The sequence below is a fragment of the Aphis gossypii genome, chromosome X (genome assembly GCF_020184175.1).
Source record: "Aphis gossypii isolate Hap1 chromosome X, ASM2018417v2, whole genome shotgun sequence".
Classification (NCBI taxonomy): Eukaryota; Metazoa; Arthropoda; class Insecta; order Hemiptera; family Aphididae; genus Aphis; species Aphis gossypii.
In genome coordinates this window covers 3,992,847-4,018,985 of record NC_065533.1, presented here as the reverse complement: position 1 = coordinate 4,018,985, position 26,139 = coordinate 3,992,847, and the positions used below count along the sequence as shown (strand labels likewise).

The window sequence follows — 26,139 nt, the reverse complement described above, 5'->3', positions numbered from 1 at the left end:
GAGCAGAAAGTAAAATACGTTTTTAAACAAATACACTTTTCGGTCTCTTCTGATAAAACAAAACGTAGTACATGCATAAAATATCCCAGTCGTTGTACTACTGAAAAACCAGAGATTACAAAAGGTAAATTTTCTGGTAAAAAAAAATAAATAAATAGACAACACATAAATTATCGGCTATAAATAACGTCTTAAATAAACCTAAGCAATGTTAATATCCAAATACTTTGTAAGTATTTATAAAAACAAATAATATCATTTACCTACACAAATGTGTGAATCTTACTATTTTAAATGGAATTTTTTCTTGTCCATAGTATTATTTTTATATTTGAATTCAAGTAACTTGTAATAATTACTTCTTGACGATGATTTTTTTTTTTTGTAAATTAAATTTTTAATATTCATAATCTAAATAAACTAAATACAACAATGAACCTGTAAATGTCTCGAAAAGCTTTAAAGAGTGATTTTGTGAATAATTCGTGAACCACAATGTGTAATAAATTTCAAATATGTTATTCTTTATAAAGTACTCTTTTTGTTTAATGAATTTAAAACGATTTTGTGATTTGGAAAACTATACGTATACATTGCAACCATCCATGGTTGGTACAATGGTTCAACAATACACCATGGTATAACTACTAAGTCTTAATTTTCGATCGAATGTAAAATTATGGTTCTAATATATAATATAAGATATTTATTGAAATATATTCATTGACCGTATTAATATTAATTATATATTCAACCCAAAATAGTAAAACAAACAATATTCATAACCAAAAATAAATAGGTAACAATAAGTGCCATACAGCATACACGTATTCCAGCACAAAAGTTGTGCCGATAACTATTATAAAACAATGTTTAAACACAGTTATATTATAGTAGTAAATCAACATATAAATAGTACCTCATAATTTTAATTCAGAAATTATGGGGTGATAATTTTTGACATTAGGGCTATGAGACCTTTTTAGTGAATTTATAATATTATTACCTCATATTCAAGACATTATCCTAAAACAAACTTCTCTCCAACTCTCTCTGAGTTCAGCTTATTCTCTCCTATTAGATTTTGAATCTACTGCTTTCTTTTTCGTACAGCCATTTCATCTCAGGCATTGTCTACTTACTGGTACATTTACCATCGACCCGGAAGAACACCCTTCTTCAATTACTATTGTTATCATGGTATCATTTTTCCCTAGCCTGCTCACTCTACGTCAATTCTCTTTTCATGGTCTAACTCTTAATGCATAGCCCGTTTAACCTTTTTTTGTGCATTTTTCTACACTACGCTTTGTGGGGATTTCAGTACGTAGTTACTTCGAAATTAATTAAAAATTAAAGTAATTAATTTATTATAAATAAATAAAAATATAAAAATGTATATATATATATATATATATATATACTATGATACATGGTAGAACTTAAGATAAAACAAAAATGTGGTACACTCAAAGCTGATATACATTTTAAGTTTAATATCATTATTATAAAAAAATACAATGACATATATCTATATTTAATAATGTAGTATATTACAGGAATAGTTCCAAGATTTTTAATTTGTTATTATAATATCAATTATAGGATATAATTTTTATTTTCCAGTGATAAGAAGAAAATTTTATTTTCATTTTCATTAATAATTGACGTACATACAAAAAGTAAATTGATGCTATACATAATATTATTTTATTTTTGTATTTTAATTTAATGTTTATTTATTATTGATTTTAATGCAATATAGTTTCTATAATTACCTGGCAAGCAATCTTCTAGTCTGATATCATCAATGGCAACATGTGATCCAGGCTTGATATTTAATTCAATAATAACTTGTCTTGTCTGTCGACCCAATAATACCTTCTTTTTTTCCCAATATCTATAAAAATATAAGCAATCATCAAGTCCACAACATTTTAAATTATTCATTTAAATAAAGTTATTGTTATTATATGAAATAATTCATGAATAAAAAAAAATATTTTTAAGTACTTAAGTGTATAAGTTATTCAGTAGTAGTAAAATGTCTGATGTAAAAAAAAAAAAAAGAAAAGTTGACTTATTCATGAACAAACTATGGTATTAAAATGCGTTGTATTACGTACCTGTAATATTCAAATTATATAAATAATATTGTAAATTTTATTGATCAACTATTAATACGTTTTTTTTAATTATTGTTAAGCGAGTTATAAGCATTTTTATTCGTTCTTATTTATTTATATTTTATATATTCATAACTCGTTCTAAAATTTAAATATTAATGGAAACAAAGGTGAAAACATAGATAATTGGCTTAATTTTATGTTTGATGCGATACATCATTTCATTGTAGTATTTGAAGTATTTATACTAACATAAAACTAGAACTTCTTAACATAAAAGTTGGGATGTTGTTATTTTATAAACGCATATAAAAAGGATACAACACATTCAGGTATCTCAAGTACAACCAATTTGTATGAAATTTAAAATATGTATAATATTATCTATATACAATTCATATGAACAAATGTCGTAACTGTAAAGTGAATACAAGAAAACAAATTTAACAATATATAATTATTAATAGATTATATGGATATTTCTGTGAACATTAACTTCGTGAAACTTTGTTGTTCAATCGTTTAACAAATTGCGTACGGTATTTATCCTTATAGAATATTGCAATATGTGAATTACTCGTTTAAGTGCATCACAATAATAACAACTTTTGTTATGTTGTAAATATAGTTAGAGTTTGAAAAAAAATTATAAATTAATTATAAATACTTATAATAGTTAGGTAAATCATGAAAAATCATACGTTTATACACAGGGATAAACTCCCACTAAAATTCCTCATTAATTATTGATGATTATTCTATCTAATTTTTTATAATATAATAAAATATCATAGTCTTGAAATATTATAATCATTGAAAAACTCTTAGCTGTTATAGCCTTTAAATTCTTTATAATATTAAAAACCCGACCGGTTAAACTTGCAGTTAGGTTAGGTTGATGTGGAAGATTGATTAATGTATTTGACTTTAACACAATTTATTACATTCAACAATATTTTCAAATTAAAAACGTGGTACCATTAATTATTATTTAAATATTTATTAGCTGTTCAGAATATTTTGAAATTATATTAATCATATATAATATAGAATAGTAACGTAAAATATTATCTATTATTAAAATAACTAACTTAATACATGGGATATTGAGGAAGTAGCACTGAATCTCCACAGTTAGCATGAAAATGTGACAAGTGTTCTAATTTTATTATTATTTGCATTTTATGAAAAATATAAATAAGATTGAAAAAAAAATGTTTTCAATTCTTACTATAATATTATTCTGATATAAAAATACTTCTGAGTTAACGCGAATACTTAAATTTTTATGCCATTATTATCCACATTATAAAAACTGCTATAACGTTTAGCAAAATATATTTAATACCACGATTGATATTGTCGATTTTTATGTTGGTACCTATACAAGGAAGTTAAAAATCGAAATCATGTTTGCAATGACATTTAAAAAAATCACAATGTTTATTAGCAGTTTAATATTATAATCTCTTAGTAAATCACTTCGTATATCGTATATTATTACGCCTCGTTTAGCTATGTTTTGGGTAAATATCTTACTCCCACTTTTCTCAATAAGAAAATGTACTGTATTCATATTATAGTATCCAATTCTAGTTATATAACACGAAAAATGAAAGGTAGTTTTAATACTTAAAATACCATCTATGGATGTCAAAATAGCCGAAAATATTTAAAATTGTTCTAATAAACCTAGAGTTATATTAATATTTCATATGGCTGCTAATAATAATATTATTTTGTGTTTTTTGTTAGGCACAAAAAAAAAATAATGTGTACATTATAAAAATAAATATCCTCAACACGTCGTCAAGACGCCATTTTTCCGTTGATGATAGTTGTATAGCGTTAAAGGGTGGTTTTATACTTACACGGGAGAGTTGTTTTCGACATTATCCTGAATTAATGATGTATAATTCTCAGTCTTTAACATTATCGACACTTGACTGGGTACACTGACGTTGGTGTGCATTTGAAATGACAGCGAACACCCGTTGTTGTCAAACACGCCAGTGGTGTAATACGGGCTCCGTATGTAGATATGTGGTGTATCTTTATGACCGTAAATGAACAAGAAATTCCCTGTGAACAAACAGAGAACGATTAATAATATTATAATGACCGAATTCCACTGGTGTGACAATTTTTTTTTTTTTTCAAAGTCATGGACTGTGTTATTACTTGGAAAACCGATAACCATTTTTCGAGGAAATGCGTTTTGAAAGCTTTTTTGGTTTAGAAAAATATAAAACCATCAAAGTCATAAAACTTTTGGTGTACAGACATTTCAAACCGCCATCGCAATAAATGTCTTAAAAGACGTATTTACTATTTTTGACACGTTTTCAGACCTAAGTCATAGTATTTTCAATAGCTTTTCGGTTTAATTTTGAACATTTTCATAAACAATATATCCTAACGAATTGATATACTTATACAAAAATCGGTTCTTTTACATAATGACATAGAATTTTCAGTTTTATTTTTCGTAACAGCATTAACAGATAGGTATAGTCAATATGTATAATAATTTAGTTATATTCAACGATAACATTCAAAGAACGTTCAAATATTTCTTCCATGATATTTTTTTCTCATATTAATGTCAATGTACAATAAATATATTTTAATAACTTATAACAGTAGTTGTTTCACCAAAAAAAAACACATATGAGCCAATAATATAATCTCAATTGTTTTTAAATTATAAAATTATTCTTAATGAAGAGTAGTAGTATTTTTATAATTCAATTTTTATTTTTACTGTAATTTTATTCTATATTTTGAGTAATGAGCAGGCCTATGAATTCGTATGTAAGTGAATTTTTTTTGGTGATTGAGAAAGGTAGCTTTGTAAGTACATAATTTATATTATGTAACAAAGAATCTATTTAAGAAATTTTTATTTTACATTTTTTGAAATTTTTAATTTTTTAGAATTTTCAGGTCTTTCTTTTTTAGTTCATTTCCGTTATTTTTAATCAAATTCCGCCAATTAACACCTTTAAATTTTTTTTTAGTTTTACACAATTTTTTAAAAGCTTTAAAAAAATGTTCATTTGCAGTTCAAATTCAAACAACATTTTATAATTTTATTAAATGAACACATTTTTATGCATGTACAATGTAATATACTAATGTATAATACCCTTTAATATCAATATAAATATAAAAATGAAATAAAAAGTATATTTTTAAGTGTATTTTATACTATAGTTTTTGGCATTTTATATTGCATTTTTTGCATTTTATGTGCATATTTTATTGAATTTTTTAAGGTTTTTTAGTGCTCTAAATTCACAGTCTTAGTAATGAGTAATAGTTAATCATTGATTATTAGAAAAAAAGTAATAAGTAATAAACTTTATCAGCATTCTCTTAACTGAAAGTCAAGTTTCTATAAACAAACAATCAAAGAGAATTTCAGACAATTTACTTTTTATACTTACACATTTTATTTTAAACTATTATATTTTATTAGAAAAATATGAGATGATTATTGAAATGATGTCTAGTTTGAGGGTAATTTTAATATTTAAATATACAGAGTTTAAAATTAATGATATAATAGGAAAAATCAATTTCATATCATGTTCATACATATGCACTAAAAATATACTAACCGTGCAATGTTATAACATGCATTTGCATTTTTTTTTTATAAATTATGTATTTTTATCTTAATCATTTCTTTTTATGTATGATGAATACTCAAGTTTATTTGTTTTCTATTGTTCCTTAGTGGTTTCGACAAGACGTTTTTAATGAATTAAATATAGAAGATTTTTTAAGTTTGTGAGTGTTGTAGTGGGCAGTGGCGTACGTTGTAAGTGATCATTTTTGTTATTGTAGTGTAAAATAAATAATGGAGAGATTTTCCAATTACACACATAATAATATTAAGTCAATAACGTATTACATAAATATTACATATTTTTATCTAAATATTTTCATTTTTTTTTTTTTTTCGTAACTGAATAAATTTTAACATTTCATTCCTACTTCACATTTATCTATAAACAAATATTGCTTTATCTACTACTAATATTGATTATAATTAATTGTATGTTTTACGTTATTTCAATTATAATATTACTTTTCATATAGGATCTTTTTCATAATATAATGATTAGGTATTAATAAATTATTGTATTATTAAAGAAACAGAAAATAATGTGTTAAAACTAAAAATTCAAAAACTGCACAATCACTAAAAATTTGACAATGAATTAAAAATCTAATATATAAAATTGTATGAAAATTTTTAATTTTTGAATTCGACTATTTGTGATGGTTATATTTATTTATGTTGAATCAGATGTCGAATACGTCATAGCTAGTAACTATATAATAACAAAACGCAAACAAAAGAAATTTCAGGCACTGGTCATATTATATGACAACAAATTTGTACCATACTGAAGATAAATGGTGACGATATTAACTTGAAGTGAATCGTGCCAACTGATAATGGGCGCGATTTGGACGACAGATGAAAAAGTGTAAAACAAATATGATTATCCGAAATAAGAGTGGTAATAATCGTGGAGTTTTGATTGTGTTGAATTTGCCGAAGAATCATTAATATAGTGTATAATATGTGTATACCACAAATTTGAGTGTACGATTACTCGGGAAGGAAGCATACAACGTCTTAATGCCGAAGTTGATGGTAAATAAAGCTGCAGGCAGTTGTGCAGCGGACGTTTGTGGTACTCCATCAAAGGATCTTGTTTCGTCCTTGTGGTGATCGAATTTTGGCGAAATCGACTTCCAATGAAATTAATAGGTAGGCGATATCGGTACGATAGACGCATTTAGTTCCAAGAATAATTTAGTACTCACAGAGATATTTTTGGTGGTCCGCGAGACCACACATGCCGTATAACGACAGGGTTGAAAATATAGTATTCAGGTAACACTGCTGGGGCACTCGCCTCTACACGAATTGCGTCATTTTGGTTACGAATATCTATTGAGTTCTACCCTACTAAGTCTCTAGTGACTCTGTTTCGTTGAAATACACCGATCTAACTATGTTTTATAGGGATTAATATTATGTATTGTATATATATATATATATACTTTTCAAACGAAAAATGTAATTTTTTTGTGGTTTCTACGATTTCAGTCAAATTTGTAGCCGTATGGACTAAGTTTATCATTACAATAAGGACGTATTTTTTGTTTAAATCTATTGTATATAAAAGCTATTTGGACAAATTGAATGACGAAATTTGCCATTTAATACGTACTCGCCTTGCCACCGCGAATATATAATATGATGAAATTATTTTACTTTCATATAATAGTATTAGTATTATTATACTATCGCAAGTTGTGAGTTGACTAAAATTTACTAAATGTATGGGTAAATAACAATGGTGTAAAATAATTATTTTTTTATTTTATTGTATTTATGATCGTTGTGGTATTAGATGCCTAAATACATCATTGGAATTGCATTTCAAAAATTCTAAGAATGTTTTTATACCGGTATTACGGTTATTGGTGATATACTTAGTACAAATAAGTAATATCATACAATTTATAATTGGCACATATATCTTTTCCAATGTAGCGTATTCAATGTAAGCCTTTGTAACAGTTACTCATACCTATAATAATATAACTGTTTGATGGTTTTAGTTGTACGATTTTACTGTCAGGGATTGTACGCTTACTTTGATATAAATAATAATACCAATTGTATTATTACAACAAGAGATAAAAACTGTTATAGGCTTTATGTTCAGCATATTTGTCAATACATGTAATATTGTAATGATTTATAATGAGTTTGTGTATGTTGTGTGCCAAACAAATCAGAGTGAAATTTTTATACTTACATAACAGTTATTATGTTTATATTACAATAACTACCGTGAGTCTTCATACAAACTAACAATAATACAAAATAATGATAATATTGACGTGTGACTTAAATATCAGTGAATAGCAAAAATAAGTAAATGCTAGTATTTGAAAATTAAAATGACGTAGAGACTGCTTAGTTTTTCTTAACAACACACTGCCTTACATTTATTTAACGTTAATTTTTTAATTTTATGTTAATAGTTTTTCAAAAAATATTAAGAAATATCAAAAGTTGACTTTATGAATTATTACATGTAAGAATACAGTTTTTTGTCGGTTCAATAATATGGTTTTTCAATAACCTAGTAGCTGCAAAACACCGCAGATAACTTTACTTTAAAACTAGTTTTTTCATTTTTGTATAGAAATTTAAATATATATATATATATATATATATATATGTATATAAACATACCTACCAGAAAAATATTATTTTCAATATAATTCTATCGACTATCATTAATTATCATAATACCTATAATCGTTTTTTATTCCACTGTCATATTTTTGTACTAAATGAAACATACTCGTAATAATTAATTTTAAGTGATGGTTATGTGATTAAAAAATCATCCAAACATGAGCTTATTTATATTTTGAATAATGTAATTAATTTTTTTCAGATTGTTAAATAACCTATGAAATTTTGGTGATTTTATAGTATTATGATGATAAATAATTTTATTTATTAAATTATAAAAATTATAATTAAAACAACTTTGAAAAGTACGTTAACCTATTAACTTTATAAATCACAACTGAAAAATCTGAAAAGATATGAAATGTTTAAACATTTAAATATCTACTGTTTTTGATACTTAAGTTTAACGTCCAAATACATCTGGTTAGACTAGTCGTTTAAAATCTTACTGTTATTTTGTTTATTCAACTAGTATAAATTAAAATTTGATAAGTAAAAAAATATTTTCAAAATACAATTTAAAATATAAAAAATTATTTGGTATTGTATTATCTTTTAATTATGTATACTATACATAATATAATATATTATCATTTTTAAACTACTAGATTATTTATTGATAAACTTAATAATAAAAATTGAATAAACAATGTACAAATTTAATCATTACTTAGTTTATGTTATATTAATTAATATCATTGTTGTATTACATTTGTTTTTACAAAATTAAAATATAATAAAATCAATTAATCATAATATCATCTTTAAATACTGGTTTCGGCTCAGAATTATCAGAAGAGAATTTTGAAAAAGATTATGAAGTTTCATTAAAAAATGTTTTTTATTTTTTATTCGTCTTGTGCACCTGCAAAAACTGTTATTATTTGCATTCTTTATAGATACTTGCTTTGATTGGAATTAAATCTGTAGCTGTATCTCATATATTTTGTAAGTATTTTTTTTTAAATCTTAAAGAGGTTCATTTTTCTACACCTAATGATATTTATATTTTTGTATGATAAAATTTCTTTGATCAATACATAATAAAACGAAGAAAATTTCCATATTGTCTGTGTATCTGGTACAAACAAATCATTATTAAAAAGCTCGTTAATCTTTGAAGTAGATTTAAGTAATTATGTAATAAAACGAGGATCTTTGCTTTCTTTCTCTAATTTTTCTTTGCATTCAGAGCACTTTATTTATGCTTTATTCAATGTTAACAAAAAACGCAATATGAAAATAATTTAAGTATTCAACAATTCAGATTTCAGCATATTCGTATACATCACACGATGTATTAATCACAATGCTGATTAAATCTAGTGTAGCAACTAGGTAATTAAAGTAATTAAATTTAATAATTGTAAATCAATTATAAGCTATACGGCAGTCCTGTACATTATATTTTATAATTAATCAATGGCTAACTCTCAGTTTAAAATATTAAAATAACTGAATATATATACATACATCTTAAATAGTATTTAATATAAAATCAGTATACATATACAATTTAAAAAATTATAAATTTATCTCAATGGATCTCTAAAATAACCAGGTCCATGTAAAATCCATATCCAACTGCTTCCCTTTGTGGGCTTCCGTGGATAAAATTTGATTACTGAGTATTTTGTAGTTTTAGAAATAACAAATTCTTTGTATTATTTTATTAATAAATTTTACCTAAACTCTGAACTATTTTGTGAGTATGACTTTATCCGACATAGAATCAATTCAATTTCATTTTATCGTCAAGCACAATGATTTTTATATAGATACTTATAATGATAAAATACAAGAGATTATTGAGCATTATTAAATTAGATTTAAACTGCGGAAAATCTATATTATTGAGTTTATTTTTCTGTTTTGTTATAGAGCATTATTAAATCATTGATGATTATAATGGTTATATTATATTCTATGTCATGTGAGGTGCGTAAGGGATAATTACGCTTAAGTGATTCGTTTAGAATATTTATTATTACAGCAGAAATAACTATGATTTTGTATTTATTGTTTGTATTCTCTGTGACTTAATCCCTAGGAATTACCCCAGTGTGATAAATATTTTGAGTACCCATTGTAAATTACGAATAATTTAAAACGCTTGACAACAGACTAATCAATTGAATGAAGTGTATTAAATGTAGTCATAGAGATTGTATAGTGGCTTTTGAAATAATAATTTGTTAATAACATTTTTTTTTTTAGTTACTATGATTTTATTTCAGCAAATATATTTTATTTATTTCATAAGGTAATTTTTATCGAAAAAAAAATTATGTAAATTATCGATTCTTTACCAACAAAACTGCATTATAATTAATAATTATTTCATTTCAAATTGTGTTGGTCTTATTTAATTTGAATTTAAAATTTTATCATTACTTTCAAACTTAAATAATATATACAATACTATTACAATACTGATTCTGTTTCCACGTACCACATAGATTACCTACTGCAATGCTTCAATTTGAGGAATTTGTATACAATGTTGAATGTATTGATTAAACATTGAAATTATTTAATAAAATGAACTTCCAACTGAAATTTACAAAAATTTATAGAACATTTTTTTACCATAAAGTTAATATATAATATAACAATATAATACCCAATTGAGAGTTAATTAGATTTTAGTTTGAACTTACGTGCAATATAATATTTTTAATATTAACTGACAATTTTAAATATATATATATATATATTAAAAGGTAAAGGTAACAAATATAATATATTATGAATTTCTCAAAACTTATTTCTGGTGTTTTTCCTCTTGATAATTTAAGATAATAAATTAATAACACAGATTTATGAGGATTTATAGATTAAAATTATTTATTTATAGTAAGTAAATTACAAAAAATCTTGCGATTGAATTTGTAAAGCAAACTAACCAATTATTGTTATTTTAAATAATGCATAAAACGTACTGGACTTTTTAACGACCCGTTTTTAATTAAAAATATTAAAACGTAGACATCGTGACAAAAATGGAAAAATTAAAAATTCCGTAAAAATCTGATCTTCTTTGAAAAATATATTATGGGTATAATATGGATTCCAATTATAAATGAATATTTCACAGAAAAAAAAGTGACTATATATTAATCCAGTAAATTTTATTATAATTATATGTTTTATTAAATTAATTAGTGGGACATATAAAAGATCGATTACAACAGCCTACTAAATGGATTATTTAGAAGTATATTTTTATTAATAAACCATGTAAAATAAATTAAAAACTTTTCAAGTAGAGCTTTTTAAATGACTCCATAATATTTTATAATTTATTATAATTTTAAATATTCACTATTATTGTAAAGTAGTGTACGGATAGTAAAAAATTAATTTTCACGGGTTTTTATATTCTTATTAATTTTACTTGTTGTACTAATTGAAAATAGTATCAACTAAAATGTATATTCTCTGTAGTTCATTGCATAATATTGGATATATTTTGTGTTAAGTTATAACCATTGGTAGGAATTTAATTGTGACAAAACGCCTACCTCGTTAATTCTAGCTTCCGAAATCACGAATAAGACAAATTTGTCACTAATTTACCACCTGTTGCCAATAACTTGGAAAGTAATATAATTAAACCATAAATGAGTAACATTTATAAAATCGTTAACATACAATTTGTATTATAATTATATAATAAAAACATGATATAATTGCCGGGTTTTGTGTTACTTTTAGTTAAGTATTGAATATATATATATAATACTATAATACCAAATACTGTGTATTGTGTCTTCTTATTTTTTTTTATGGTTATAAATATTATATTTTATTAACTCGCTTTATTAGACATCCACATTTAAAGTTCAATTATTAGTTGATTGGTCATAATAATCCGGATCAAAAATAATTGTATGTTATGTAGCATGTTTGAAATAAGTGAGTTTAAATATAATGATATGATATCAATATAAGTAACCAATAAAATATGCAAGTACGTATATAGGATATTATTTTTGTTTTATCTCAAAACGGTAAAACAAAAAGTAGGATTTTATTTGTCTAAATATGCTAGAAATATTTAGTTTTATACAATAATCTTAGATATAAGTATACATATAGAAATTGTTAAAATGAACTGAAAATATATAATGTAACATTAATTTCTTCAATTATTACAATGATAAAAATAATAAATATTTAGTTAGAGAGAGAACGGACAACAATGGTTTACTTTAATTTTATAACACAACTTATCAAACGCAATGATTATACTATGTATTTTTGCATCGTCATCTTTTTTCATTGTAAAAATTGAGAACATTTTAGCAAATCAAACAAGGGATATTATATGTAAAAATGTATGACATGTAATATAATAATATAAAATATTTCTTTTGTGAAATGTTAAAATTGTTATGCAATTAACTCTAAAACAAAAAAATTGAAAAAAATAACAACAACAATATTTTACTATGGAAGGTTATACATTTATACAATACATAAATTAAAAAACTATACATTTTTAATTATTTAGATCATAAAGGAAATTATTGAAACCAGGAAAACAGTATTAAGTTGAAAAATAAAAATATTTTGGTAAAAATTATTGTAATATAAAGTACTTATTAATATTTGCGAACCACAAAAAATAATCAGAAAGTTTAAATCATTTTTATTATATTTGTGTATAAAATTAAATTATAAATGAAATTTAACTTTGAAATGAATAAACATTTTTACATAAATTAAAATATATTTTAATATCCAACATAATATCTACTGATATTATAAATTATTATAGTATACCTAATTCAATTTATAAGTATTGTGATATAATTTTTAAAAATAAAAAAATAATATTATTTTAGAAAAAAACTAATAAAAAAACTTTACGTGTTTGACACTAAAGGAAATATTTAGAATGAATTGTAAGCTAAAAATAATTTCTCATATAAAGGTACCAAGATAGATTAAAGTCAAACAGTGTGTGAATTTAAGTTAGAAAATGGGATGCTATAATGGAGTTTATTTCTATGTAGTTTATTATATTTATAAAGATAGTTTCTGGTAATTCGGAAGAGAATAAAAACGAATAATGATCATTAAAAATCTACTGCTACAACTGACCTAGACATTAAATAAAATATAACGTAAGGTAACTGTCTGGCGGAAGTTGAAAATAATAGATTAACCTATATACAGATTGAGGTGGATAAAACAAAACTAGATAGCAGAAAAGCCAAAAATAAATACAAAGCGCCAAAATTAAGCTGTAATAAAATCGTAAATCGTAGGAGTGGTGTATTGAGACGCGTGTTTTGGAGGAATACATAGTAGTGCAATTAACTTAAATACAATATAAAAGCACATGATAGAAATGATTTACAGCTGAACGGTTGATAAATAATACAAGGACCCGTTAAGGAATAATAGGCATGCGTGTAATGTGTATAGTATACAGGCCAACCACTGTGGGCTGAAATGTGAAATGATTAACTAAAAAGATGTTTGTTTTAGGTTTTGTTTGTCTCAATGTGGTTTTATTTATTATCATTATTTTAAGACAAACAATATTTTCTTACGAGTTGGTTGCCACCGCTATTATAATAATGTAGTAATGTTGAATTCATTAAAGTATTTGTTTTAATCAAGTTTGCGACCAAAACCACTTATATAACACTAGTATTCACTATTAAATGTTATCTTATCAATTGTATAAGCATACAAACATTTTTCGGTAATTTCTCAAATTATTTACGAACCCATTGAAAGTTATTGAATAATATTCTTTAATCAACAAAAATGGCTTAAATATGAAATACAAAGTTTACCTATTGTTTTCTAAAATATGAGAACATACGTTTTTCCATATATAAACTGATTAATTTAATGCAATACATGATTTCCATTTTACGTATTGATTATTTTGTATTCATCTAAATATTATTTTTATTTTTTTTATAATTTCGATAAAATTAATTTGAGATAACACGGCGTTTTCGATAGGCAATTTAGATACGTACTGTTGTGGTAATTTTCTTATGGCATTTTTAGGAAGGGTATTATATTAAATCTTGAAAACTTTTGCATTACTTATTTATTATTTCCATTTTATTTGAAGGGTGGCAACAAAGGGTATTTGCACATTTTTAGTTATTCGTGTCACTGCATTTTTAGTATCTTAATGATTTAACGACTTATTTTGCAAAATAATGCAATGGTTGTAATTTTAATAGCATTTAATACAATACATTTTAAAATAACAAAAAAAAAAGATGATAATATTCACTGAATTATTGCTGCACAGTGTACTCGGTGTGAATCTATAAAATGTTGTTATCAAACGTTCAATAAACAATTAAAGTTCCTACCCACATTAATAATATTATTATTTTAATAGAATAGTGTACTTTATATAGTAATATCTAAAGTGTATCATCTAGTTAGTGTTTTATGCTGATATTACTACAGTAATAATAATTACTATATTTATTTTATTTCATATATTTTTAAATAATAAATGATTTTCTACCACTTTACTTCTTTTCATACGAACATCAACATTAATATTCGTACATTAATCTAGACCATGTTTAGGATATATATTTTTTTAATGTGTATTTTTAGTTGTCATGTCTAAACTTATTAATAGTGATTGTGCATATCTGTCATATCATGCACTTGAGCGCTGAAATAATAGATAAACTTCTGACCCAGCTACTAGTTAAAAAAAAAATATAAAACTGAATAAAATATAATTTATAAAAAAAAATGGTTTAACCATAATTGCAGATTTTTTCTAGGTAGCTATTTAGTTTTTAATTTGTTCATTTGTAAAATGCAGACTATAATTATTAGCGTATAGGTAATAATTACTATTTGTATAATGATGTTATAATATACTATAGTTCTATGAACACTATTAAAGCAATTTGGTATCTACTTTGAACAAGACAATATCTCTGAAGGGGGTCTGTCTCAGTCGGTTTCTTAAGGACTTCGACATCCAATTGCATTAGTTCAAAAGTTCTCTTGCAAAATATGTTTATTTGTAATATTGGACTTCTAAAGCATAGTTAGAATACCTAGTCAGAGATAATATTTCAGAGTAAGGGTCCATCTCAGTCGGTATCTTAAGAATTCTCAATATTAATTAATTATATAGCCATAAATAGTCTACGACAAATGGGAATAACACTATCTTCCTTTTACATTCAATCATATTGAATACCGATATAAAATTTTATTCTACGCTTTAATTTACATAACATATCGTATAGTACTTTAATTTAATTCTAACAACCCACTTGTTATACTACTATTTACAATCTCACAATTCAGCGTAGTAACACAAGCTCAGAACACCACAGCTCAAAGATATTTTTTCGTAAACATTAACCACATACATTGAACTATATTACTATAATAACCACGAGTAAGGTAAGCAAATCAAAACATATTTACATAACTTTAAAATAATATACATGTTAAACAAAAACAGAATATAGTAGTAGAATAATCTTAAAAATACGCCCCATATTAATAATGTAACCACTTTTTTTCTTTTTTTTTTTTTTAATTATTTATGTTTTTGCTCTGCTACGAATGGCATCCAAATTATATTGTTATCTCTATTTTACCAACTTTATTTTATTTGTATTATAATACATTGTGAAAAAAGTATGATATACTTAATGTTATCTTTAATAAAATACGAATTAAAATTCGATAATATTGAATTATTCCGGATATTATTTTAGCTACATAAATATAATATACTTTACTCATACACTTGAAAATTAGTTTTTACACCTTTACTGAACTCAAATCATCTTGAAGTAATTTAAGACCAGTAAAATATATGAACCACGACTGGCTACATTATTTTAATATTTTCCAAAAAAAAGTTTAAACATCTATACATGATGATCAGTAAGATTCGTTTATGCGTATTTAGATATCTATGTAAATATATTATTATATTATTAAACTATGGAAATACAATTACAATTAAAAATTAGCGTATCTTTTTTTCTGAAAAATATGTAACATTATATTTTAATTTGCTTATCTTAATTATAAAAAATTTGATTTTTTTTTTCAAGCTATAGAAGTAGTTTTAAATAGGTAATGACAAAAGTTTAAAAATACAATATTATCCAATACGTTTTATATAGTTTTTAAAATTGTAGTGAATTCGTAAAATCGCTATATGTAAATAGAAAAATATAAGTAACTAGGCGTACAATTTACTTTCAACTTGCAAATATTTTAATATTTTTACTACCAGCGTTTCCAAATTTTAATTATACCAGATATATGGATATACCTACAACATAACATATAATTTTGAAAAGTTAAATATTACCTAGTATAATTTGTAAAATATATAATTTATATATATTTCATTTGACTGAAAAGGAATTAGCCTATTATCTGGATTTGTGAAATTGATGTAAAATGAATGTGACAGGAATGCATTCTAACGATGATGATAGGATTGGGTAATGGCCGTATAAATTGCCTAAATATATAAATATAATATATACACTCTTTCCTTCATACACATACACACCCATTTGACGTATTTTAATAAATGAACACTATTTTGAACATTTAGAATTGAATTCTGTTAAAAATATGCATATACAATCGAACGGCTTTTTTTTTAAAAAAAAAGAGTAGCTTATTAGTTTATTATCTTCTTTAAGTACCATAATATTATAATACAACTAATGAAAATAAATTTTAACTCACAAACGTTTTCAAATAACTGGTTAATATACACAAATTTATGTATACTTTATGTGTCTAAATATTATATCATATTTCCCCAAATAAACTCACTCGACTGTACATACGAAAACGATAAGTAATAACACTATTTATGAATCAACCCCCATTAATGTAGATTACTCTTAAAACTATAAATGGACACATCTTCATTCACCGAACAAATTTAAAAACAAATTATATGCATCAAATTTGTATTACTTAAACATAATTTTCAATTCATATTTTTTTCAGTTTCAAAGATGTTTATTCTTTATAATTATAATAATTGGCAATTTTACTTGAAGGTTGCTTAAAGCATAAAAAAAATATCTTGAACTATTGCGTATTTTCATGTTGAGCCTGGGGCCAGAAAGATAAAACAAACAGTGCGCTAACATTATTTTAACTAAATATCATTATTGCGTTATTGTTTTACTAGAAATAACTCTATATTATCGCTTGAAATATTTGTAGAAAGTAATTCCAGCATTCGTAAAATGTGGACAAATCTGAATGGCTGTTTTATCGTGTCTTATTAACATAATATTACATTTTTATAACAAATTCTATTTATTAAGTTATTTAAGTTATTTATTAAATGTTTTTGAAAATATTTTACGAAAATAAAACTTTGTATAATTTGATTAAAGATAATAATATTTCATTATGATATTAGATCAAATAAAAAAAAAAAATCAATATATTAAATGGATACCGCTTGTACCGAGATATCATACGTATATACGTAAATAATATAATAATAATAATAATAATAATAATAATAATAATAATATGTAGAATATACTGAAAATAAACGACTGAAAAACAGTAATCCAAACGAACTTGGTACTGTGTATATTTACATGTACATATTGTATACTATAAGCATAAACGAATACAAAAACGTAGAATGTGGTACTTAAAGGGTTTAAGTAAGTATAAGATAAAAAAACAAATCGCTTTCAGTATAATGTCGTGAAGATTTTTTTTTATATGTTGATAAATGGATTCTTTGTTTTAAACAATATAAAATATGAATACAAAAAAAAAAATAAAATAAAATAAAATAAAATGACGGCTCTATGAAAAACTTCAAACTCTTTTTCGAAATGAAGAACTACTGTCGCTGTTATAAAGAAAGTTATGCTTCGTGTAATCTTAAACAATGCAATATCTCCGCTCGACGTTGTGTCGATGCCGACAACGAAAATTTGATGTGTTCAGAAGACAAAGAAAAGAATATCAATTACGGTTGTGTCGATGATATGCACAATATTATATACCTACGCTGTGGAATGATCGAATTTCGTATTACAGTCGTAAAACAAAAACATTCGTAAACGGGAAAATAATATGTCCTTCGTGACATTGTGACTTCGTCATGACTTATGAATTCAGCGAGCGTGGCGTGCGTGGATAACGGAAAAGTAATCTACAAGAGAATGAACGTGTATAGCAATCTGTGCATAATATTTAGATGAAAACAAAAACGATGTAGACAAATGCAATTCTGCTTTTGAAAAAACGCTCGACAAATACAACTATAATACATATAGGCTATAATAATGGATAGCGAGGGACCGCGGGTCGTATATGTTATATTATTTCAACTCAAACGTGTTTGCACAGACCTTTGTGTCGTTCAATAGGTATCGTTGAACATATTTTTGGTTTCCAATCCCACACCAAAAATACATAAGTAAAAAAGTCTTTGTTAACGATATGTTTTGTATTATTGAACGACGGTCATCGCGTCAAACTTTCCATTGTGTTTCAGATCAATCAGATCGGTACATCACGTATACTAGTTTTAGTAAAAAAAAAACTTGCATCATAGAAGAGACTCTAATTCGCACCTTATCAAATACCAAGATTTCGATTTTATTTTTATTATTATTATTTTATTTTTATGTTCATTATTTGTTATAGAAAGATTTAATTCAATTTGGATTAGACTATTTCTAAAAAAAAACACTATTCTCAGAAGTAATAATCGTCAATCAATCATAAATTGCTTAATATTTTCAAAATAAATATATTTTTCAAACGATATTTAAAATTAATTAAATTATTTAAGACCAATTTAATGCAACCCCCGAGTAAAGTTTTTAACTTTTAGATAAGAGAAAAATGATTAGAATCTAACAATTGCATATAAATATTACTATTATCTATTATATTTGTATCGAAAAATAATTGAAAAAAATTGTTTGCGGCTATGTGAGTGTTTTCTAATTTTTACTTTAGTTTTTTTTGGGAGGGAGGGGAGAGATAGAGAAATAAAATAAGTAATTAGTACATAATTCGCAATATTTATCAAAATAATAGGGATAGACAAATTAAGGAAAACGGTATTATTTACAAAAATCTAGTATCAATTTTCTTTTCTGTGTAATTCAAAAAAAAAAAAAACCCATGATAGATACTTGCTATTTCTACAAAATGTTAATGTTAATATTTCTTAAAAAAAATTAAGTTCACTGTGTCAAAGTATTAAAAAATTGAATACAATATTGCACACAATTTGTTAATTTTTAAAAGTTATTATCTGATTAATTTATTCAACTTATTAAATAATATTTTCATAAGTTGAGGAATAGTAATAAAATTTTTTTGAAAAATAATTGAATAAAGTTTTATATGATATTAATAATTATTGTACCAATACGTTTACGATGTCTTAGACAAAAATTCGGTCATTAAATGTTCAACTCAGCAATATGCATCGTATACTAATTTATTTTCATACGTAATGAACGAGTTTAGTATAAACTATTAGTTTAGTGAACAAATAGTATATGTGTTCAATAATACTCAATAAGTTTTACTTTTTATAGTGTAAAAAATCAATTATTGTAATTATGATCTTTTAACTTATACAAGTAAATGTAAAGATAAAACTTTTCAAAAATCATAAATGGATTGACTTTGATCATTATTATTTCTATTTATCATTAAAGTCTGTGATAACAAATTTTATTGCATTACATAAAAATATAATTATCGCAGTAAGTAGTTATGTCTTGTTAATAGTATATGAACGTTAACGTCTTTTAAACGTATACATAACGATATAACATAGGTTAGGTACATAGTATAGTGGTATAGTACATAAAAAATTGTAAATGTACTTTAGGAAAAAAATAATAATAATAATAATAAAATAAAATAGGTTATTTTATTTATAAATATCTAAAACTTTTACGTATATTATTTTAAATTTTATTATTTGCAAAGTAATTTTCAAAACATGTAGAATGTAGATTAATTTATAGGTAGTACTTGTGTATACTATTTTACTATTACTATAATATTTATAAATTCAATGTTTCCGGTAGAAATCAAATCAAACTACCGTAATATCAAAACAATTTTAATTACCTAGTGATATTGTCTGATTGACTGTCTTCTCTCAAATTTGTTTTTTGCAATCGTTTTTCGTAAATAGAATGGTATAATTTTTATTTTATTAGATTACATTGTTATAAATTATAATACAATGTTATATACATTTTGTTCTTTTTTTTTTTTTGAATTGTATTATAATATTATTTGCTTTTTTTCTAATCTAACCCATTGATTATTGACATTTATTATTTTCTGTAGAATGTATAATCTTCTATTGTATTATCATAACTTTATCAGCATTAACATTTTTTTGTTATTTAAATGTTTTATCACATCTTAATAATATAGTAATATTACAGTATCAATTCCAGATATGATAATATGTTTCAGTTCTATTTTATTTGGTCACTTTTACAACAACCATTTTACATATTGTACTAGAAAATTTTTCCACCAACGTCATTGCATATATTTAATATTAAAATAAGAGTATACTTAAAAACGACAAACACAATTGTATGAATCACGCATAAATTACCACGTAATATTCATTACCACTGGTAGTGCATTTTTTTAAAGCAATATTATCCTAAATATGACGTTTTTGTGTAGCCGTAAAAGGTTAAAATTCGATATTACGCTGATTCAGTATTGTCTATTATACTATTATATATTATACGTATAATTTGGATACAAAATACTTCCATAATGGTTAAATGTTTATAAATGTAAAATGGTTAAAAAATCTTGAGATATAAGTATACCAAGAATATAGTTTTAAGTTTATTTTACTTTATTCACATAAATGTATTTATTATTTTAATTTGTTTGATAAATAATACTCAAATACTATTATTTAATTTATGAGTTATTTAGAGCTTTTCTATTGAATTAACTTTATCTTGCTTACTATTTTTTTTTTTTTTTTTAGGTTATAGATACTAAAAGATAATGCATTGCAATTTAATTTTAAAGAAAATTATAATAGAAAAGAACAAATTATTATAATATAATGAAGAAAATTAATGTGGTGTTAGATATGAATATATTATATATTATAGACTTACGAACTTCTAAACTTACTTTTATTTGTCAGACTAATTGCATTTGTATATTATATTTACAATTTGTTTTACAATTTTTCAAATTTATGAACTATAGTCTATAAGCATATATTTTATTAGCGCCAAGTATAAAGTTTTGTATTCAATACATCAAACAAGATATATTATATTAAATTTTCTATAATATACATGTTTGTGCTTTCTCTTGAACTCATTTCAAATTATGTTTTAAACTTTTAACACATTGACAGTTTTTAAATATATTATGTATTTGTTAAAACGTAAGTTTCTAAAGACTTATACTAGTGTTTCTTAGTATTCATTAGGTATTTTATTCTCACAAAAAGAGAAAAAGTATAAACTTTACTATCAGTAAGTGAAGAATATTAAAATTATATTACAAAACTTTTTAAAACCATCCAAGAACATATTTTGTGAGTTATTAATTTGAGTAATTAAGAGACTAATAAAATAATTTAAAATGTTTTGACACTATAATTTGTGTACATTTAGTTTTATTTTAAAAATATGTAATGATGGAATACATAGAAATTAGATAATTGTTTTATAAACAGCTAAACATTTTAGAATATTACCAGTATAGTATGTCTTTACCTTAAATACATATTTTACATTTTTATGGTAAAAAAACTAACGATAAAAATAATGTATAATACCTACCTCTTTAAACACTTTTTAAATGTTCTATATTCACTTTTTGTTACTTTGTTAGTTGTTAGTTTATATGGTACGTAGATTAAATCAAACAATATTTATGATGTGGACGATTAAAAAAAATATAAACATACAATTGCGTTCTCAGTTATATAAAATATTTTTTTTTCACTGACACCAAAATGTTATTTTTTTTAGTAAGATTTAAAAAAAATACTCAGAATCAAATGCAAAGTGTGTTTTGTTTGTACTAGTATACCTTTAAATATACTGTTTTATCTTCTGTTCTATATACAAATATACATATATTACACTTTATATCAACTTCAATCTATGTTTATTTTTTGGTTTCCTTCTTTTAACTTCTGTTACATTCATCTCCGAGGTATTCAGTTCCGTTTGTTTCTCTATTTATTTCATACCATGTTACAAATCCGAAACGCCTCGATTAAACATAATTCTATCACATAAACAAAAAAAAATATATTATATAGCTTAACCGTAATATTAAATTTATTCATCTCAAATAATAATAAATATTCTAGGAACTGAAATAATTGTAAATTATTAATCTTCAGAAAATATTACGAAGAACAATATTGTCTGATGGACTGTGCAATAAGCACAAGGTATATTTTATTATGCTGTAATCTTATCTGATGTACGATTTGGAGAGATCCGTCATATTAAAGGATTTATTCTTGAAATGTTAGTACAAGTACTTAAAGTGGAAATAGGAATAAAAATGCACTTTACAATGAGTATATTTTTCGAAATCAATATACTTTCTGTATAGTTGTTACCTACACACAAAAAGTTTTTTTACATATATTACGTCGTTTACATCCAACACTGTATTTATTAAATTTTAGTAGTGAATGATTTTACACTCGAATATACACATAAAATCAATAAAATATGTTATTCTTGTGAGTACATTGTAAGATGTTCATACGAGGACACACTTGTTAAAAAGACAAATATTCTATTCAACTTAACTTTTAAAGCGAATATATCATCTAAATATATCAAATAGATTAAATACTACATACCTACTCATAGTCAGTAAATATAATATAAAGCACATAAATAGTTTATATTATTTTAAATCGGTATTTCAATCATTTTTAATTTTAAATATTTAAACTAAACGTTTTTTACCGTGACATTTTATTGTAATATAATATTATACGTATAAATTATTTTTTTCGTTTATCGGTTATTTGTATTTATCATGTAAATATTTGATATAACCTAGCTATCAATATTTATTATTATTATCATAAAATGGGACAGGCACAATGGTAATTTAGGTATTAATCTTAAAGCTAAAATACAAAACAGTATAAATTATAAACGCATTGATATAGTGATAAACATATAAACGGGGACTGGCTTAGTCCATCAATAGAAACGATTGATCCTCGTCTTCACAGAATAAAAAAAATATGAAAAGGGAAGACACTATATACGTGAAAACGTGAATTAAAAATTGTCATTCTAAAATTAAGTTTGCTTAGTAGAACAAAGTTAGTCGATTCGACCAACAATGAGTTTTGACAAAAACCATAGGTTTGTTTTAACTTGCCTGTAAGTCAGTGTTGTCATGACTGACTGCTGTCATGAGTCACTGTAGTGCTATGTACCCAATGTGCTATATAATACTGTATTACCCGAATTTTCTAGTTTTAAAATTAATCCTTTTTTCGGTGTAAATACAAAAAACTAGATAAACTAGATACGAATATTCAAAAGCTGACGAAAATCATAATATCGTTAAGACTGGTATTTGTATTTATATGCCTGTATTAAGCATATAATATGTACTGAATTAAAGAATAAAATCATAAAAATAATTATAATTAAATTGTGTTCACAAGTATTTGTTTTTAAATATATTTGTAAAGATGTTTACACGTCGTATTTCTATTAATCACAATAGTAACGAAATAGTAATACAATAGTAAACAATAGTAATGAAATGTGCCACTATTGGAAACAATTCAATTTAACGAAAACATATTCGATTTTCGTAAACCAAAATTAAATTCATGGATGAGCTGTCACAAAAATTTTTGTTTTTAGCAATCTATCGATATACAATATACTAACATAGGTACATAGTTATAATATAATAAGACATTTTTTAGATTTATCGGTAGTTACTCGTTTATGTGTAGAAACTCAAACCGACAACAATATAATATTATATATTTGCAGGATGAAAAGTGATTTTCGTTTCATTTTCCCTTGTAAAGTTTGTTATTTAGGAAGTATCGTACATTAATGCATTTTTTTTCAAAATTTTATTTTAATGGCAGAAAAACAAAATACATATTACATTACATCCTAGAACAGCCGCGTCAGAGCCACGGCGCTAGGTCCACGTCTATCGTGCACGTCAAGCGGGACATACTGCGCCAGACCGGCAGCCATCGCTGATAATGTATTGGCGGTGTCTATGGATATATCGAAGGTTTTCCTGAGCGGAGTCGCTTCCGTACGCGACTTCCATGAACGTAACCATCGACTGGCCACTGGCTTGATAAAACGACGCCACTCCGATTCCATCGTTCCACCTCAGTGTCGTAGACTTTGAAACCACGCGTAGAATGAGAGAAGGTATATGAGCGGCGCTTTCTTTCATGCGTGGTAGGTCTTGTACTGCAAGCTTGACGCTCCACCGCCAACACATCAAAGGCCAACGATGGAGACACGTAAATCTCAAAAAACCCGTTAGCAACCACTTAGACCCGGTCGGAACCAATCAGTTTCAAACTTGCATTATAGACACAGATCGTAATTAAAGAACGGCTTTTCATGACGTATCTGTGCGAATGACGACGTCCCTCGGTTTTCGAACGAACCGAATTTCGTACCTACTACGTTAATTAGACAAATGACGGTATAAACGTCAACACACTGTTTATAGCACAGATATTGTTATTACGGTCGCTTAAAACACGTTTCCGTGGAAAATTTTAAATCTGATGGGATACAAGTATAACACTCGTCGTGGTTGCTTATAGGTTTACAGGTTGTTATAGATATGTGTAAGAGTACTAAATTTAATACTAGGTATTGAAAAATAAATTAACTGCTCACAAAAGTATGGAAATAATAATAATTTTAACACTCAAAATCTTAGGTAATATTTTGTATTGTATTTTTTTTACAAATGTCTACCGAGCTGAAGACACTTACTGTAATATAAAACAAAATATTATGACATAATACAATTTAAATAATCATTAAATAGCACGATATGCATGTATTTGTGGACTGGCTTTTTATAATATTGTAGTTACCTATACAATATAAATTCCCCAAAAAAATGACTTTTAGTTTGTAATTTTAGAGGGTGCATGTAAACTCCGCCACAAGTACCTTTTTTACTGTAAACTCCACCAGGAAAAAAAACAGGTAAAATTGAGTTCTTGTAAACTCTACCAGTGAAGAAAATCAAGTAATAGTATAAAATTAATATGATATATTATTAAAAAAAAAATTACAATATAATATAATATCATATCGTTTACACTAAATATTTAAATTATAGTAAAAAAATCATAATACCTAAATAATCGTTATACCTAATAGTATAAAATCATATGTTTCAAAGTGATAATTAATAATTGTCCACATCAAATATTTATGAATATTTAAATTATAGTGGAAAATTATAATTAATATCGTTATAACGAAAAAATCAAAAATATATAGTTAGGTACCTATGTCATATATTATGTAAACTAAAATTATGTGATACAATTTGTAAATATTCTAAGTCTTGTATAATTCTATTAGTGTACCTATTTATAGCATCCTGTAACACTGTCATTTTTTTTTCGAATTTCAAAACTGGTGGAGT

The 26,139-nt window shown here is 24.6% G+C and overlaps 1 protein-coding gene across 6 annotated transcripts in view; it reads right to left on the bottom strand.

Moving 5' to 3' along the window:
• The window catches only part of LOC114126210 (tyrosine-protein kinase receptor-like), a 339,695-nt gene that overhangs the window by 64,672 nt on the left and 248,884 nt on the right, over positions 1-26,139 (bottom strand). For all 6 annotated transcript variants that reach the window (XM_050208083.1, XM_027990101.2, XM_050208085.1 and 3 more), the window contains 2 exons: positions 3,998-4,208; positions 1,779-1,900 (listed from right to left, as the gene is read on the bottom strand). In XM_050208083.1, coding sequence (XP_050064040.1) covers positions 1,779-1,900; positions 3,998-4,208 — 333 coding nt within the window. The remainder of the gene's footprint in view (positions 1-1,778; positions 1,901-3,997; positions 4,209-26,139) is intronic.